The following is a 15,722-nucleotide window of genomic DNA, read 5'->3' on the forward strand; positions in this document are numbered from 1 at the left end:
ATAAGATAATTGCTAAAAGCCTAAACACACTTCCGTACTGAGGGAAGGGTCGGCCATTTAAAAGTCAAGGAAAGTCCAAAAAACAATCCAAAGTCATCAAAAATTAAATCTATCCAAAGACGAGTTCAAGATTTAAGTTGAAGATAAAACACCTGTACTGCGAAAGCTCAAACCAAAATGAAGTACTTCACCAAATATGTTAAGAAAACTCCAGGTTCTACAGCGAGTATGAATACGTCTTGTCGTCAACGTCGACAGAGAAGAATTGAAGGTTTTGTTTACATACAAGAGTGGTATCTGGCCGACAGTTGGCGCTGGTGGGCACACCCGCAACCTTCATAGCGATCGCTCGCGAGTTTTTTGAGTGTGTTTTCTGTCGAGCCGCAGAGTTGCAGCTATTATATATTCACCGGCTAAGTTAAATATTTAAAAAGGCTTCTTTGGATAGATATTTCTCCAAAAGAGAAGTGTCAGAAAGCCAATATGATATACGTGATTCTATTAAAAAAGCAAAAAAAGAGTAATTTTTTAAGTTCTAAACAAAAAAAAATTTAAAAAAAATTCAAGACAAAAATATTAAAAAAAAGTATTTTTAATTTTAAGTGTTTAATAATAAGAATAAATTTATTATTAAGTGTACATATCATAATTAGCATTGATACGTTTTTATATCTGCCGTCTCCTCCCCCCTCTGCCTCCACCCACTACCAGCTCAAGTCACATCGCTCCAAAGATGAATAAAATTTCTTTTTTCCTTTACAGTACAGTGTATAATTTTTATTTATAATGTTATTTAATTACATACTGTACAGTACATGTATATTATATATAAGTATAGTGTAGTACAGTGCTTACTGTACTATTTTGTTACTAATTTTTAATATGTATATAAAATTTTGATGTTTTTACCTGGGGTTTTGCACGCATTAGCTATTCTATTGCCCGCCATACGACATTTTCACCATACGATACTAACTCCGGAACGGATTAATGTCGTATGGCGGGGGTCTACTGTACTTTAAAATTGTTTTACTCATCAGCTACTGTCTTTAAATGTCCATATTGATGTTTGAGGTTTGTGCAGTGCCCTACACCCATTAGGAAACCATTTGACAGTACTGTACATACAGTAGTTGATAAACACTGCAATCTATATTAGTGTTTTGAACACAGTCAATTAGGAACCAAAGCCAGGAACCTCAGTTGATGTGTATTGGAGAGGAGTATTAGCAACCACAAATCGTCATATGCCACTTTTGAGGCATTGTGATTAAAAACTGAATTATCCAAATTAAAGTTGAATGTGATACCTCTGTTACAGAGCATAAACCCCTAATATTAAAAAGGTTTTGTAAGTGTGTTGTTGCTTGTATGCCATGGAGGGCTAAAGAACCCACCAGTCAATGTTTAGTCTAGTGTGTATTTGTAGTGTAGGATTCGAACACAAAACTAGCTTTGTAAAGTTATACATTACTGTCGATTTGTTTCAAGAAGTGTTATCCCGGGTATGGTAAGCTTGACTAGTTAGTAAATGTCAACAAAATGGCACACCTGACATTCCAACAAGAGTATGAGCAAAGGACACCTGTGACATGGGGAGATTTTACAATGGGTGTTCTTGAAACTATGCTTGTGTAATTATACTGTATCTTGTCTCCATTTCAGCTGTATTCAAATCTAACTTTGCAATTTTTACATTTTTGTCCATAACTCCCATGTGTTATTGCTTTTGGAGATCTATTTGTTATTTTTAACCCTGATATTTTTTACATTCTTTACATTTTTTGTCAACTAATTATTGAGATATACAGTATAGAGGTACAAGTGTTATTTTTTGTTATTTTTTTAACAAAATAGGTTATTGTTCCTGCACAAATACAAACCTTCGCTATATATGCAGGAGATGATTCAGCGAGAGCTGGTTTAGCCTTAAAAACTTTTAACGCAAGGTGTCAATGGCCCTCCATTAGGTGAGAGATTAGACCAACCTACCCACTCACACACTCGCCCAGTAGCCGAGGTCACTTTTGATTTGGTTACGGTTTAGTGCAGATGTTCACGCCTTTCTCTCCTAGTATACTTGCCTATTAAATGGCTGTCTTAACTTTGATTTCTTTTTCTTTTCAGGTGTTTGTAGTTTGAGAACTGCAATCATGTGGGTTTGCCCAGGCATATGGGCCTCTCTTGCGGTACCTTTATGTCAGCTAAGGAGATGGATCCTCGTTGGCTTTACCCTTTGTACAGATGGCAGACGACACTTTTGTATAGAGGCTTCTCCTTACGATGAGTGTTGGGAGTGGCCATCCTCACAGTGGGAACGGTACAATAGATGCAAGAATAAGTCTAAAAGAGAGTCTTTGTCTTTGGGTTCATCGCCAAAGTTGAAGAAATCTTGAATTATTTCTCCTGCGGCTAGTACTCTTCCACCAGACTTTTCCTGTTCGGCTTCCTCCAGAGGCCGATCGGACAAGAGCAATGACTGTTTAACCCCCAGCCAACTTTCTGGTCAGGAAAACCCCATTGCTTCCCCTACCAAAGCAGCGGTGACTTTCCCTCGAAAGGAGTCTAGCTCTTTTGACACCTTGTATCAGCTGTCGCCTTCTTTGGGGATTTTGGGTTCCTCACTGAGGAATGGCTTTTGAAGGTGTTGGTGTTAGGGTTACGGCGGGAACAGAAATCTGGAACCACAAGGGTTAGCCTCGGCCCTTCCCCGTCCTGAGACATTGGAGGGAAGTCTTTTCCAACTCTTCTCTTGCCTTTAGCTGAAACTTCCTCCACAGTTCCTCTTCCACCTGAGATTCTGGAGGCTAGTTCACTCAGCCGGAGGTTTCTTGCAAGCCTCACCCTTACGATCATGCCATCCCTTCAGTGCCCTATGGCGGACACACTCGCTGCCACGAGAGGTCATCCTTGCTTGAGTGGTCTACCCCTTGAGCTACTCATAAGCAAGGGCGGGATTTGTCACCGCCACGCACTACCTCCTCAGAACTAGGTTCTTTTGAATCTTCTGGTGATTGTCCGATGGCCTGGCACCCACTTGAGCAGATTACCCTGTTAGAGTTCCTTCAAGAAGGTCCTTGCTCTCATTCGTGAGTGCAACGGTCTGGGGGAGACAACCATGGCATTTCTGTCGGGAGAACTTTAGTCATTGATCAGTACTATAGTGCTCCTTAAAGATCGAAGCCCTCGTTGGAGTTACCATGGTTGGATTTGGTGGATGTGGGCCTGGGTCAAGTGGATGATCAGACCTCTGGATCTGATAACTCACTTCAATCCAGTAGGTAAAGCAAAATCCTGTTCCCCCACTAACTCTCTGGTTCTACACACTGGAGGTTGCACAACTATTTCTGGCAAAGACAAATACTGTTCCAGCTCAGCACTGAAAATGTGTTTTAGCTCGCCTCTTCCTTTGAGAAGCTCGTTCCACACTAGCACTTCCTTCAGATATCTCCTCAATGGTGTCTGAAGGATCACCGGTCAGCCAACAGGGCTCCCCCATTCCACTGGGGCAGGAGGTTCAGAGCAATCTTTACCTGGTAGCTCAATGAGGAAAACCTTACCAGGGGAATCCCACTCGACTATCCACCTCCTGACATACTGTGCAACTGTTCTTGAATGCATTGCAGGAGGGGAAGGAAGCACACCTAATTGTCTTGGTGGTGTGGACGGAAGAAGAAAGGCATCTCTGCACATCAACTTTCTTGAGGTCTAAGCAGCCTCCCTAGGGTTGCAAGCATTCCAAGAACATTTGTGGAGGCATTCAGTTGTGTTTATGAGCGACAACACTACCGCAATGGCCTATGTCAACATGTAAGGCATAGTTTTGCGCCCTCTTTGCAAGCTGACGAAGCAAATTTACATTTGGGTGGCATTTTATGCCGTAGTTTTATCAGCAAGGTACATTTCAGACAAGTTATTTACTAGTAGACACACTCAGTCGGCAGAGGCAGGTTGTATGGGCAGTGTAGATCCTACATCCTCTTGCAGCAAAAGGTTTTCTTGCCCTGTGGGATTCTCCAAGAATCAACCTGTTTGTCACCTGGCGAAACAGGAAGCTTCCAGTGTTCTGTGCACCTGTCCCGGATCCATGGGTGGTGGAAGAAAGGTGTCAAGGAATGCTCTCTCTTTTTGGCTCTGTGAAATGATCCATAGAGCGTACGCTTCGACTGACGAGAGTCAAGGCACCAGCTAGGACCAGAGCTCACGGAGTCCTGGGTATCAGGCCCACTCTTACCTTCGGTAGAAACCTGTCCGTGAACCATTTGTTGAAGGCTGGTGCCTAGAAAAGGCACACCACCTTCGGAGTTCCTTTTGAGAGTATACCAACAAGTCCCTTGACACCTTTGTGCTTGGACATGTAGTTGTGTAACCATCCCAGCTCCCACAAAGTACAAAGATGCATCTTATCTATGGTAACATGTAGATGTAAGTCTGGAATGAATGGAAGTATGACGGGCTTTTCTCCTTCATTCTTCTATTCCCCTCTTCAGGACCAAGTGGTTCAAATGTTACAGGCTAGAAGGACCTGATGCTGGTAAATTTCACTTCAGAGCTCCATTCTTTTGGTCAAAGAAGTATTTTTCCCATCCCCCTTTAATGAGCAAGGGGATGGTGGATCTTCTACTAACCCATTAATCATCATACTTCGTATTTGTTTCCAACTGATGTTCCATTTGGGGAAAGAGAATATCCAGTTTGATCAGGTACATGCTTGCATGTACAGCCCAAGTCCTATCAGTCTTTTATCCCTATGAAAGTCTGGTAAGAGGTTTGCTAGGGTCAACCCTATGCTTCTTCACAGATCAAAGCAGGGATCAATTCCAAGGAAGAAAATTAATCTTACAGTTTGAGTTCTAGGGGACTTCCAACTCTTTAGGCAGTGAATCTCCCTAATTAAAAGACAAGGATTCGTATGCCACATCTATCATTCTACCTTGTTTTGAGTATTGTTTTCCTGTCTGATCATCAGCTGCTGATTCTAATCTTAATTTGTCGGACTGAAACTTACTGTCTATTAAATTTCTTATTCCTGATTTAGATATTAGTCTTTGGCACCGTTGTTCAATTAGTTCACTATGTATGTTGCATAAGATTTTTCATAACTCTGAACATCCTTTACATTCAGATCTCCCTGGACAATTCTATCCTGTTCGTAATACTAGGCAGGCAGTTAATTCTAATAGCCAGGCCTTCATCATGAGGCTCAATACTACACAGTATTCTAGAAGTTTTATTCCAGCTGTTAACAGTATTTTAGAAGTTTTATTCCCGCTGTTAACAGTATTTTAGAAGTTTTATTCCAGCTGTTAATAGTATTGTAGAAGTTTTATTCCAGCTGTTACCAAGTTGTGGAATGATCTTCCTAATCGGGTAGTTGAATCCGTATTACTTCAAAAGTTCAAAGTTGGAGCAAATGCTTTTATGTTGACCAGGCTGACAAGAGTCTTTTTATAGTTTATATATGACATATTTGTTTTTGACGTTGTTAATAGTTTATATATGACATACAGGTATCTATTTTGATGATGTTACTGATTTTTAGAATGATTGATTGTTAATTTGTTCTCATTTATTTATTTCCTTATTTCCTTTCCTCACTGGGCTATTTTTTCCCATTGGAGCCCTTGGGCTTATAGCACCTTGCTTTTCCAACTGGGGTTGTAGCTTGGTTAGTAATAATAATAATAATAATAGGAACAAATCGCAAATTTTCAAGGTGATTTGTTTTTTTCAGTGTCATACAAACCTAAGTCCAACTTCCCTCCTCAATCACCCATCTCAGTCCTGGGCCAAAATGTCAAAAGTGAAAGATTTTCCCCTGAAAAGGGGGCGTAGCTACTTGGCCCGTACCCTTACCAGCTGGATAACCACTTGTTATCCAACTTCAACAGTCAACACCACCTTGTGCTGACCCAATCTCCCAAATTAAAGGACTAGGGTCTGTATGGCTAGGAAAAATACAAAGTACTTTAAAAATCCTTATTTATGTTGGAAACCCTGGTGGTGTTGTCGCTCATCAACACCACCTGATTACTTGTGTGATGGTGGCTGTAGTCTTCATGCTAGACGATGTCAGTCTGATGAACTTGTTCAGAGCTTAGAAGTCAACGACCAGTCTTCAAAGCTGGGACGATTTAACAGCGGTTTTGCTCTGACCTGATGTTGAAGGTTGTAGGCTGTCAAAATTGACATAGCATGCTACAGAATAGTTCTGAGTATCCTTCCTCTATTTCACTGTTTCCTTCACCTCTGCTGGAAGGAAGAGAGAGGGCTCCTTAAATGGTGAGGTTTGTAAGTTTAGTCCCTATCGGCGGCTGATCCGTTTGTGGAATCTTGATTCACAGCATCAGGATGCCTTTGCACTCAATTGGCCCACTGGTTTGCCACCTGGTGCATTAGGAACTTAACCGCCTAGCTCCCGTTAAGACTATGTATTTCAGGGCCTGCTTCATGCAAGGATCAGTTATCCAAGAGGCCACTCGCATGGTATCCATAGCTGTGACTTCAATACCAGACACCTCTGCCGCTGAGAATAAACTGGAATCGCTGAAAGACGTTCTGCTTCGTAACACGGTGTCCAGGTTGCCATTGCAGGGTCTAATGAAAAGAGTAGAAGGAAGAGCTTCCTGCGTCCGACAGTATTTTTTCTGCCTTGAAGAGGCTACAGGAATTAGCTGGAGGAACCCCCCTGCATTTTTAGGAGTCCTCATTTTTGGAAATCCGAAACTCCCCTTTATCTGAAGCTTCATTGGGTAAGGCCGACCAAGGGGCCTGAAGTCTGGGTACACAGAAATTCAATGGCTGCTCTTCTGTCCTTTGAGGGCGTCTCCTATGTTTAGACCTTTCTGATACAGTGCAGCACCTTGAGGGATGTTGAATCTGTATCTCCCTCTTCTGCATCTGGAAGACAAAGATGCCTTCCTAGTTGATGTGAGACCTATGATGTATGTCTTTGGGGTGCGTAGGAAAGATGCTTTGGGAGGAGATGCGCATCCTGTATGGTGCTTCTGTATAAGGAGCCTGTTCCTGAAAGATCTGTCTGGAAGATGCACTCATAAGGCACGAGTGTCTGTAATCCTGTAAACTCGTATCTTGTGAAGCTGCTTGTAGAGATGAAGAATCATCGATTGCACGTCTAAAGACGCGTGTCTGGTAACCACGCATCTAAGGGATATGCACTTGGTGACGTATGTGTGCCTTGGTAGACATGCCAGAAGACAAGATCAATATGGATGAGAGTACTTGAAGGGGTATGTCTTGGGACACATCTATAAACGAGGCATGTCTGGAGGACATATTAGAAGAGTAGGCAAACCTAAGGCTGTCTTGGAACCACTTAACTAGGAGACACACATCTGTGAGACGCTCCTACAGGGAAGACATGTTTGTTAACTGTTACGTCTGGTGAGGCTTGTCAGAGAAAGTTTCTAGTAGAAGAGAAACCCAAAGAGATGAATCCTCTGCAGGTGAAACTTGTTGTCTCCTAAAGGTCTGATGAAAAATAGATCTACAAAGCACGTCTACCATCCACCTACGAAGAGGTCGTATGGCCAAGGTTAAAAAACAACTTTGTGAGTGTGCTCCAAAGACTAACACTATGAAGGATAACTCCTCCTATGGTGCCAAGGGTCAAACACTCGCTCACTGGATCTCCTATTTGGAAAAGCAGTAAGTAAAGGACACTTCCCTCGGGAAGGAGCCTGGGGAGGAACATTCCCTCCGAAGCTTCTGAAGGTGGACTTAAAACTTTGCAGGGAGCTCTGAGAAACTGGAGGCGGCTGCACGAGGACTTGAAGTTCCTGGCAGACTTGAGAGGCAGGAACGGAAAGGGCTCTTCTCTCAGAAAGGGCACCCAATTGAAGACTCATCCTCTAAAACATGACTAGAGCCTATGCAGCTTTCCCGTGGACACCAGAGGTGTTAGTTTGAAGATCTTAAAGTTCCATGATGATCTGGAGAAGCAGCAAGTGAAGTGCGCATCCCTCGGGGAGGTCACCTGGGTGAAGACTCTCCTTTCAAAGGAAGGCTGGAGACTAACGCAGCTTCCCTGTGGACACTGCAGGTATATTTGTAGGTAAATTTCGAAGTTCCCTGAAAATCTACAGAAGCAGCAAAGAAGTGTGCCTGAGAGAAGTCTCCATCCTGAGCCTCCAAAGGAAGACAGGAGACATTGTGCCTTCTCTGAAGACTTGGAGGGTTACTGAAAAAGTGTTTAGAAGTTCCATAACAATCCGGAGAAATAGGAAGCGAAGGGCGCTTCTCTCGAGGAGGCGCCTAGGAGAAGACTCTCCCTTCTAAGACTCCGATGGTAGACTTGGAGAAAATGCAGCTACTCTCAAGATGTCGGCTGTAGAAAGGTCTAGAAGTTCAACGGCTAACTAAAGATAGGCACTTAAATCATCTTGAGAACCTTAGAGTACGCTTCGAAGATCTAATGCTCTGGAGGAGACCTCCTGAAGGGCAAGGGGCAAGGCCCTGGGTGACCACACTCTGGAGAGCTTAAGCTCTGGAAGAGACCTCCGTAAAAGCAGGACCTTGGGTTCAATGCTTTAGACAACTGCAGTTGCCAGCAGCATTTTGCAAGAAGATCCTCTGAAGGGAAGGCGTGTCTCCCCTGAAGGTCCCTGGTCAGTCAGGGAAGGAAAGAACAGGAAAACACGAAAAGCTACTGCCTTAGTGGGAAGGGCTGCTCCTCCTCGAGGCTCCAGGATGGGAACATCTGCCTTGAAGTTGCTATGGGCTCCCACTCAAGCTTAGAAAAAAAAAGCCCCATGGGAGGAAAGGAAGAAACGAGAAGGCTTCTCTACCTCGAAGAATGTCAAGCCAAGTGTTGAGTAACAGTTCTTGGTTAAACCAATTCCCGGATGACTCCAAGGGCATTGAAGACTGCTTCCCCAAGGATGACAACCACATAAGAAACGAAGTCCAGTCCCCCAAACACCAGGCAGAGACGAAGCTAAAAGGCTATGAACACACATTTCCAAAAAGCCCTTGGATGCGGTTGAAGCCTCTGCAGGAACACAAGGGAAGAAATACTTCCTACACTCAAGAAGGTGCTGAACATTCACCATAAGCCCTTCAAAACACAATCCATAAATACGTTGGAAAAGAAAGAAAACACGATTATGCCGAAAACTCCGTCCGACGGCTGAAATCATAGGTGTCAGTGAATCGGCGGGTGGTCAGTGGCCTCCACACTACCGATAGGTATTTATCTGTCAGTTTGTTATACAGTGTTATAATTCTAACTACCGTATTCCAGCTTCACCGTCATGTATTCTATCGTAAAGGACGATGGTTTGTATTTGTGTAGGAACAATTAACTATACAAACCTAATTCATTTAAGTTACACTTCCCAACTTGACCTCTTTGCAAGTCGCAGGACTACTACCTCATTTAAAGTTTCAACAGTTTTTAGCTAAGCTGAAATCATATTCCTATTGTAGACTCGGGTTTGTATAGTAAAGAAAAATACAACTTTGAAAATTTCTTTTATCAGGAATTTGTCTAAAGAGAAACTCCACTCGGAAGTACAGTTTCACTTTTAATTCAGTCTTTAGTTTTTATAATTAAAAAATCACAAATTTTAAGTAATTTGTATTTTTCCTAACAGTACTTACCTCGAACTACTTTCTTAGGAGGATCTGGCCAAGAATTTTGCGTAGTTCCCCCTCTCTCCGTTACCTTGTCGGGGCGGAAGGATACTCGCCCTGGGGCGACCCGGGGTCAGTGCGTGATGCTGCGTTTGTTAGATCGTCAGTAAGCGTATGTTTAAGTCCTCCTCGAACTCCTGTAAGATACTCGGGGTAGGATGGGTGGGCCATAACCCGAAAGTAGTTCAAGGTAAGTACTGTTAGGAAAAATACAAATTACTTAAAATTTGTGATTTGTTCCAACACGGAGTACTTACCTCGAACTACTTTCTTAGGAGACTTATACCTTAGGAGGAGGGAGTGGCTTATAGTTCGGAATATCTCGAAACTCCCTGGAGCACATGACCTAGATAGGAGGCTAGGTCTAGATTGCCCAGGTAGAGGTAGGAGAGCAGGGGAAAGCATGCAAAAGTCTACCTTATGTACAAGTCACCTTTAATTATAATCCAGACATGGTGTGCCTCAGCGTCCCACTCTCACATGTAAGGAGAATAGGGAAAAGGATGGGATACAGGAAAAGGGGTAGCAAGGAAGGGGGATAGTAAGGAGGAACCTGTGTCGCTTACAATTACTTCCCACGGGTTACCCGGGGCCCAAACCACTAAACTTGCTGCATAGCTGAAATGACCGGCCGAATGGAGAAGGCATCCAGGGACTTTCTTGTACAATCCTTCAGGTAATGGGCTGTAAAGGTGGACTGTCTGGCCCAAGTGCCAGCCCGTAAGATCTGGCCCACTGCCATGTTAGTGTCAAAGGCCAAGGATGTGCTAAAGCCCCTAATATCATGGGGTCTCGGGGTCCCAGGGACCATGGAGTCATCACTCTCGTAAGCCCTTTTTATAACCTGTCGGAGTCAGAAGGATATAGTATTCTTGGAAACTGCCTTCTTGACTGGACCTGTGGAAACAAACAAGCTCTTGATAGCTGGTCTGAGTTTGGATGTCCTACTGAGGTATTTCCTGATAGTCCTTATGGGGCACAAAAGCAGGTCTTCCGGGTTGTCCGAGCGCGAAATCGGTAGAATGGAGAATTCCTCGAACCTAGGATCTGCAATTGCAGGGTTCTGAGTCTTCGCCACGAATTCTGGCAAAAACTTAAACGACACGCCCTTCCAACCTTTCGAGTGTGTAAGGACAAGCCGTGGAGCTCGCTCACCCGTTTGGCCGAGGCAAGGGCCAACAAGAAGACAGCTTTGAGGGTGAGGTCCTTGTCTAGAATGTCTTTAAGCGGTTCGAAGGGGGTCCTCGAGAGAGCCCTGACGACCTTGGCTACATCCCACTGGAGCGGGGGTCACAAGACTGTTCAAAACTTCTGATAAGCATGGAGATGTGGCGAGAAGTCCCTAGGTTGATGCCCTTGAGCTGGAAAACCTGACTCCTTTGGTGGCTGGGATGGAGACTCCCAGGTCGTCTCTCAAGTGAACTATGAAGTCCGCGATATTGTGGACCGAAACGTCTAAGGGCCGCGATTCTGAGTGGCACACCATTTAACAAACGTTGCCCATTTTGCCTGGTACACAACGAATGAGGACTTCCGGAGATACCCCGACATCCTGTCAGCAGTTTTGTCCGAGAAGCCTTCCCTCCTTAGCAGTAGCTTGATAACCTCCACGCGTTTAGCCTCAGGCCCTGGGGGTTTTCGTGTAGCCTTCAGAAGTGAGGCCGACTTAGCAGGTCTTCTCTTGCCACGGAGGAAGGATGGCCAGATCCTGAAGATCCGCGAACCACTCCCTCTCCGGCCACCAGGGCGCTACCAAAGTCATCTTTGTGGAATTGGATTTGCTTACCCAGTTGAGAACCTGCCTGATGATCCCGAAGGGGGGAAAGGCGTAGACGTCGAGGCCGTCCTACGAGAGCTGGAAGGCGTCTTTGAACGCTGCTGTCGGGTCTGGCACCGGGGAGCAGAATACAGGGGGAGCTGTGCGTTGAGTCTTGTGGTGAACAGGTCTATCACCGGGTAGCTCCAACGCCGGAGAACTTCCTGTGCCACCTGGGGATGAAGAGACCATTCTGACCCCACCACCTGACCTGTCCTGCTGAGTCCGTCTGCCAGGACGTTCCTCTTTCCCGGAATGAACCTGGCTGATAGCAGAATGTGGTTAATTTCAGTCCATTCTAGGATCTGAGGCGTGAGGTTGCACAGTTCCCTTGACCTTAAGCCTCCCTGCTTTTTGATGTACCCCACCACCGTGGCATTGTCTCACACGAGTGCACCCGAGTTCCCCCCGGAGGAGACGGGCGAATTTTGCCAGGGCTTTCTGTACGGCCATGAGCTCTAGAAGATTGATGTGCCGGGTCTTTTCCTCCAGCGACCATTTCCCCTCTGCTGTTTCCTCGAGGAGATGAGCTCCCCACCCCTCCTTCGATGCGTCCGTGAAGAGCAGCATCTCCGGAGGGGCGGAGCCGAACGGGATTCCCTTCAGCGTGTGACTCCTCTCAGACCACCAGAGAAGCGTGTCCTTGGAGGAGGGGGACACCGGGACTATCTTCTGCGGGGACTCCTCTGCTGACCAGAGATCCTTTAGGTTCCACTGGATTGGTCTTAGCTTGAGCCTGCCCTGTGGGACCAATTTTTCCAACGAGACCAAGTGACCCACTAGCCTCTGCCAATCTTTGGCCCTCACCGGAGTGCCCGCTAGAAACGGTCGAATCACCTGGCCTAGGTTGTCCAACCTCTCCTGGGAGGGGAAGGCTCTCGTCAGCTGGGAGTCTAGGGACATCCCCAGGTACGTCATCCTCATGGTGGGGGGGACTAACTGTGACTTCTCGAGGTTGATCGTGATCCCGAGGTCCTTGCAGAACTGCAACAGAAGTGAGCCTTGATACTTTAAGTCTGCCTCTGAGGCTGAAAGCAGCAAACTGTCGTCGAGGTACCTGATCAGCCTGATGTCCTGTTTTTGTGCCCAGACCGATACCAGGGCTAACACCCTCGTGAACACTTGTGGAGCTGTTGACAGGCCGAAGCAGAGAGTCTTGAACTGAAGGGTCTGAGAACCCCACCTTACTCTGAGGAACTTCCTGCTGGAGGGGTGAACGGGAATCTGAAAGTACGCATCCTTGAGATCCAGGGACATCATGAAATCCCCTCTCTCAAGGCCGCCAGCACCGACTTCGGCATGTCCATCTTGAAGGGGGTCTTCTTGATGAACTTGTTCAGAGCCGAGAGGTCGATGACTGGTCTCCAATCTCCCGTCACCTTCTCCACCAGGAAGAGCCTGCTGTAGAAACACGGGGAAGGCTCGTGAACGGGCTGTAGGGCTCCCTTGTTCAACATGGCTTCCACTTCTGCTTGCAGGGCTGCTCTCTTCTCCGGGTCTTTGGGCGCCAACCACTCCGCCCGATGTTCGGGGATCAACGGGGCCGGATCTGACAGGAAGGGAATCCTGTATCCCTCCCTCAGAACTGTCACCGTCCAAGGGTCCGCTCCGTTGTCCCATCATGCTTGCCAATATCGTCTGAGGCATCCCCCCACCTGAGGCGTGGGAAGGTGTAGGGGGCCTCTCTCCCTATCTCCTTCTGGGGAGACGGTTGGAACGGCCTCTCCTTGACCCTGAGTATTTAGGCCTAAAGGAGGCCTGAGTTTGGGCACCACTCCTTCTGGAGGGCCGAGGGGATTTGTGCCAGGAAGAGGCTGAAGCCTCCTGCCTAGCCGGAGGCGTAGGCGGGTAGGCCCCGTCTACAGAAGCTCTTCTAATAGGGGGCCGTCTTGATAGTTGTTGCCTGGGCTCGGCCGTACCCTTCATCTTGCCGACCCTCTCTACCGTCTCGGCCACTGCCTGAAGGGGGAACACAGTCTCACACCAGACAGGAGAGTTCCTCAGGAATTTTGCTTCCCTCTCGGGGAGCCTACGGGGCAACATGTTCAATACCGTGTCCCTTCTCTTCAGGACTCTTCATAGCCTTGCCCCCCGAACGGATTAGTTCTTGTAGAAGCGCCTGATTTTCAGGGACTGACAGGTTGTGCGCCAGCTGGAAGCCTGCTAGGGTGCACGCCCACCAGTCCAGCCAAGAAGTGACATTCACGATGTCCTGTGAGGTGCCTTCCATCAGGGCTGCCTCCGCTTGCGAGAAGACCACCGGCGCGGTTAGGCCCTGAGTGCCGCCCGTCAGGCACATCGAATTTCTTCTGGGTCCTAAGACCCGGCAGGAGCTTGAAGGAACCCTGTGCCCTCAGCGAGTTCTTCAGGCCTGACACGAAACGGTCCACATGTTCCATCCCCAGGGCAACATCGGGTGCTAAAGGTAGGGTCAGAGATGGTTTCTGCTGGACAGGATTGTCAACCATCCTTCCCAGACCTGAGAGCCAAGCTTGTTCCGGTGCTGGCCGAGGCTCATCCAACCTATGGTGGTGTCAGATAAGGGCTAACACTTTCCGGTAAGACGAGACCTCGTCCGGAGAGCACTCGCCTGAGCCCAATAGGTCGTCCACAATCTGTACCTCTGCGTCGGAGGCCCCATCGAACACGGAGGGATCCGTGGGAGCGGAGGCATCCCTCCCCTCCTGACGGGGTGATGGAGCGGCTGCCTCCGTCGCGGGTAGAGCCGCCGGGGCGGAGGTAGCCGTCATGGGTCTACCCCCTCCCGGGGTAACCCGGATGGCGCTGGTTGATGGTCGAGGTAGCGGCGTATCCCGAAACTTGGCTGGAGCCGCTGCGACGAAAAGTCCTGGAGCTGAGCCGCTGGGTCTAACCAACGGAAGTTCCCGTCGCACGGGTGGAGCCGCTGACTTACTAGGTTGGGGCAACTGAAAGTGCGCCAACGGCCGACAAGCGGGCAGAGCCGAAGAGACACTGGGCAAGGGTACAGAAGCGGCTCTAGCAGCCACCGAGGCAGGCACTGGAGCGGCAACCTTCTTGCTAGATTCACGGCGGTGGCGAACTACCGTGATATACCTCTTCCTCGAGGAATTCTTCTTGTATCCCCTCCTCGAGGACTTCGACCTCTTCTTGGCCGGGCTGACGTGGGAGCTAGGTCTCCTCCTTCTGGACCGCTTCCTCTTCCTCCTGGAGTCCCGTCCACTGGAGCTTTCCGAAGAGAAGGAACTGTAAGAGGAATAGTCATCCGAGGAATAAGAGCTTGCCGAGTTGTCTGTTTCAATTATGAGCCTCCTAGGAGTCCTTGGTCTGGATACCGGGGTCGAGGGCTCCATGAAGTCCAGCGGAAGCGTAGCTGAGGGCGCCGGGGGTGAGCGGATAGCGGGTCGACAGGCGTTCCATCCTTCGAACTCTTCCTCTTGCCTCATGGGGGACCTGAAAGGCGTCGTCCACACAATGGAGTCGGGGTCCGAAGAACATGTGGGCCGCCTTTCTTTGTCCCGACCACCCCCGGAACCTGCTGAACCTGAAAAACACTGCCATGGCGTGGGGGTAGGCGCTGTTTCAGGATTCCCCCACACCGGGTCTTCACCTGAGACGGGTCCTGCGGGAACCAGGGCTTCGTCTACTACACACACTTCCGCCACACTAGCAGACCCCCCACTTGTCTGTGTAGGCCCCTTGACAACAGATTCCCCGACATCAGACTCATGGGGAACAGCAATGGGCCGTTTCCCCGCAACGGACTTACCTCGTCCCCTACTCTGGGTAAGGGAAGGTGAAGGAGAACCTCTCTCCGACTTCGCTGAAGGCGACGTTCGCGGTGAGATAAGGCTCGACTTCTTAGGAGATCTCTTGGACTCCTTCTTCTTCTTCTTGGAGAACAAGGTCCACTGCAGCTCCGGCCAAGACTCGCACTTCGGGCACGTGGAGGAAGGGGAGCACTTATTCCCTCGACACGAGGAGCACGTGTGCGGGTCAACCTTGGGCCTAGAGAGCAAGGCTCCACAAGACTTACTAGCTTGGGGCCCGGAACAGCAACGCTGGAATTCCATAGTGGGAAGCAAACACGCAAACGACACAAGAACGCAAGTGAAAGGTGAGGAACACAATGGGAAGCCGTGGAACACAAGGGAAAGGAAGACAAGGGATGGAGAACACAAAGGAACACGTGGTCCACAAGGTGATCGTACGGGATAAGTGAGAGAGAGTGGCAAGATGTTATCTACGCCGCGACCAGACGCTCACTGACGAT

The 15,722-nt window shown here is 47.7% G+C and overlaps 1 protein-coding gene across 1 annotated transcript; it reads right to left on the bottom strand.

Moving 5' to 3' along the window:
* Nucleotides 1-14,004: 14,004 nt before the first annotated feature.
* On the bottom strand, nt 14,005-15,522 carry LOC137617681 (uncharacterized). Its single transcript, XM_068347680.1, has one exon. The coding sequence runs from the start codon at nt 15,520-15,522 to the stop codon at nt 14,005-14,007; it is 1,518 nt and encodes a 505-aa protein (XP_068203781.1).
* Nucleotides 15,523-15,722: the final 200 nt, after the last annotated feature.

Source organism: Palaemon carinicauda, chromosome 23 (assembly GCF_036898095.1).
Source record: "Palaemon carinicauda isolate YSFRI2023 chromosome 23, ASM3689809v2, whole genome shotgun sequence".
Lineage (NCBI taxonomy): Eukaryota > Metazoa > Arthropoda > Malacostraca > Decapoda > Palaemonidae > Palaemon > Palaemon carinicauda.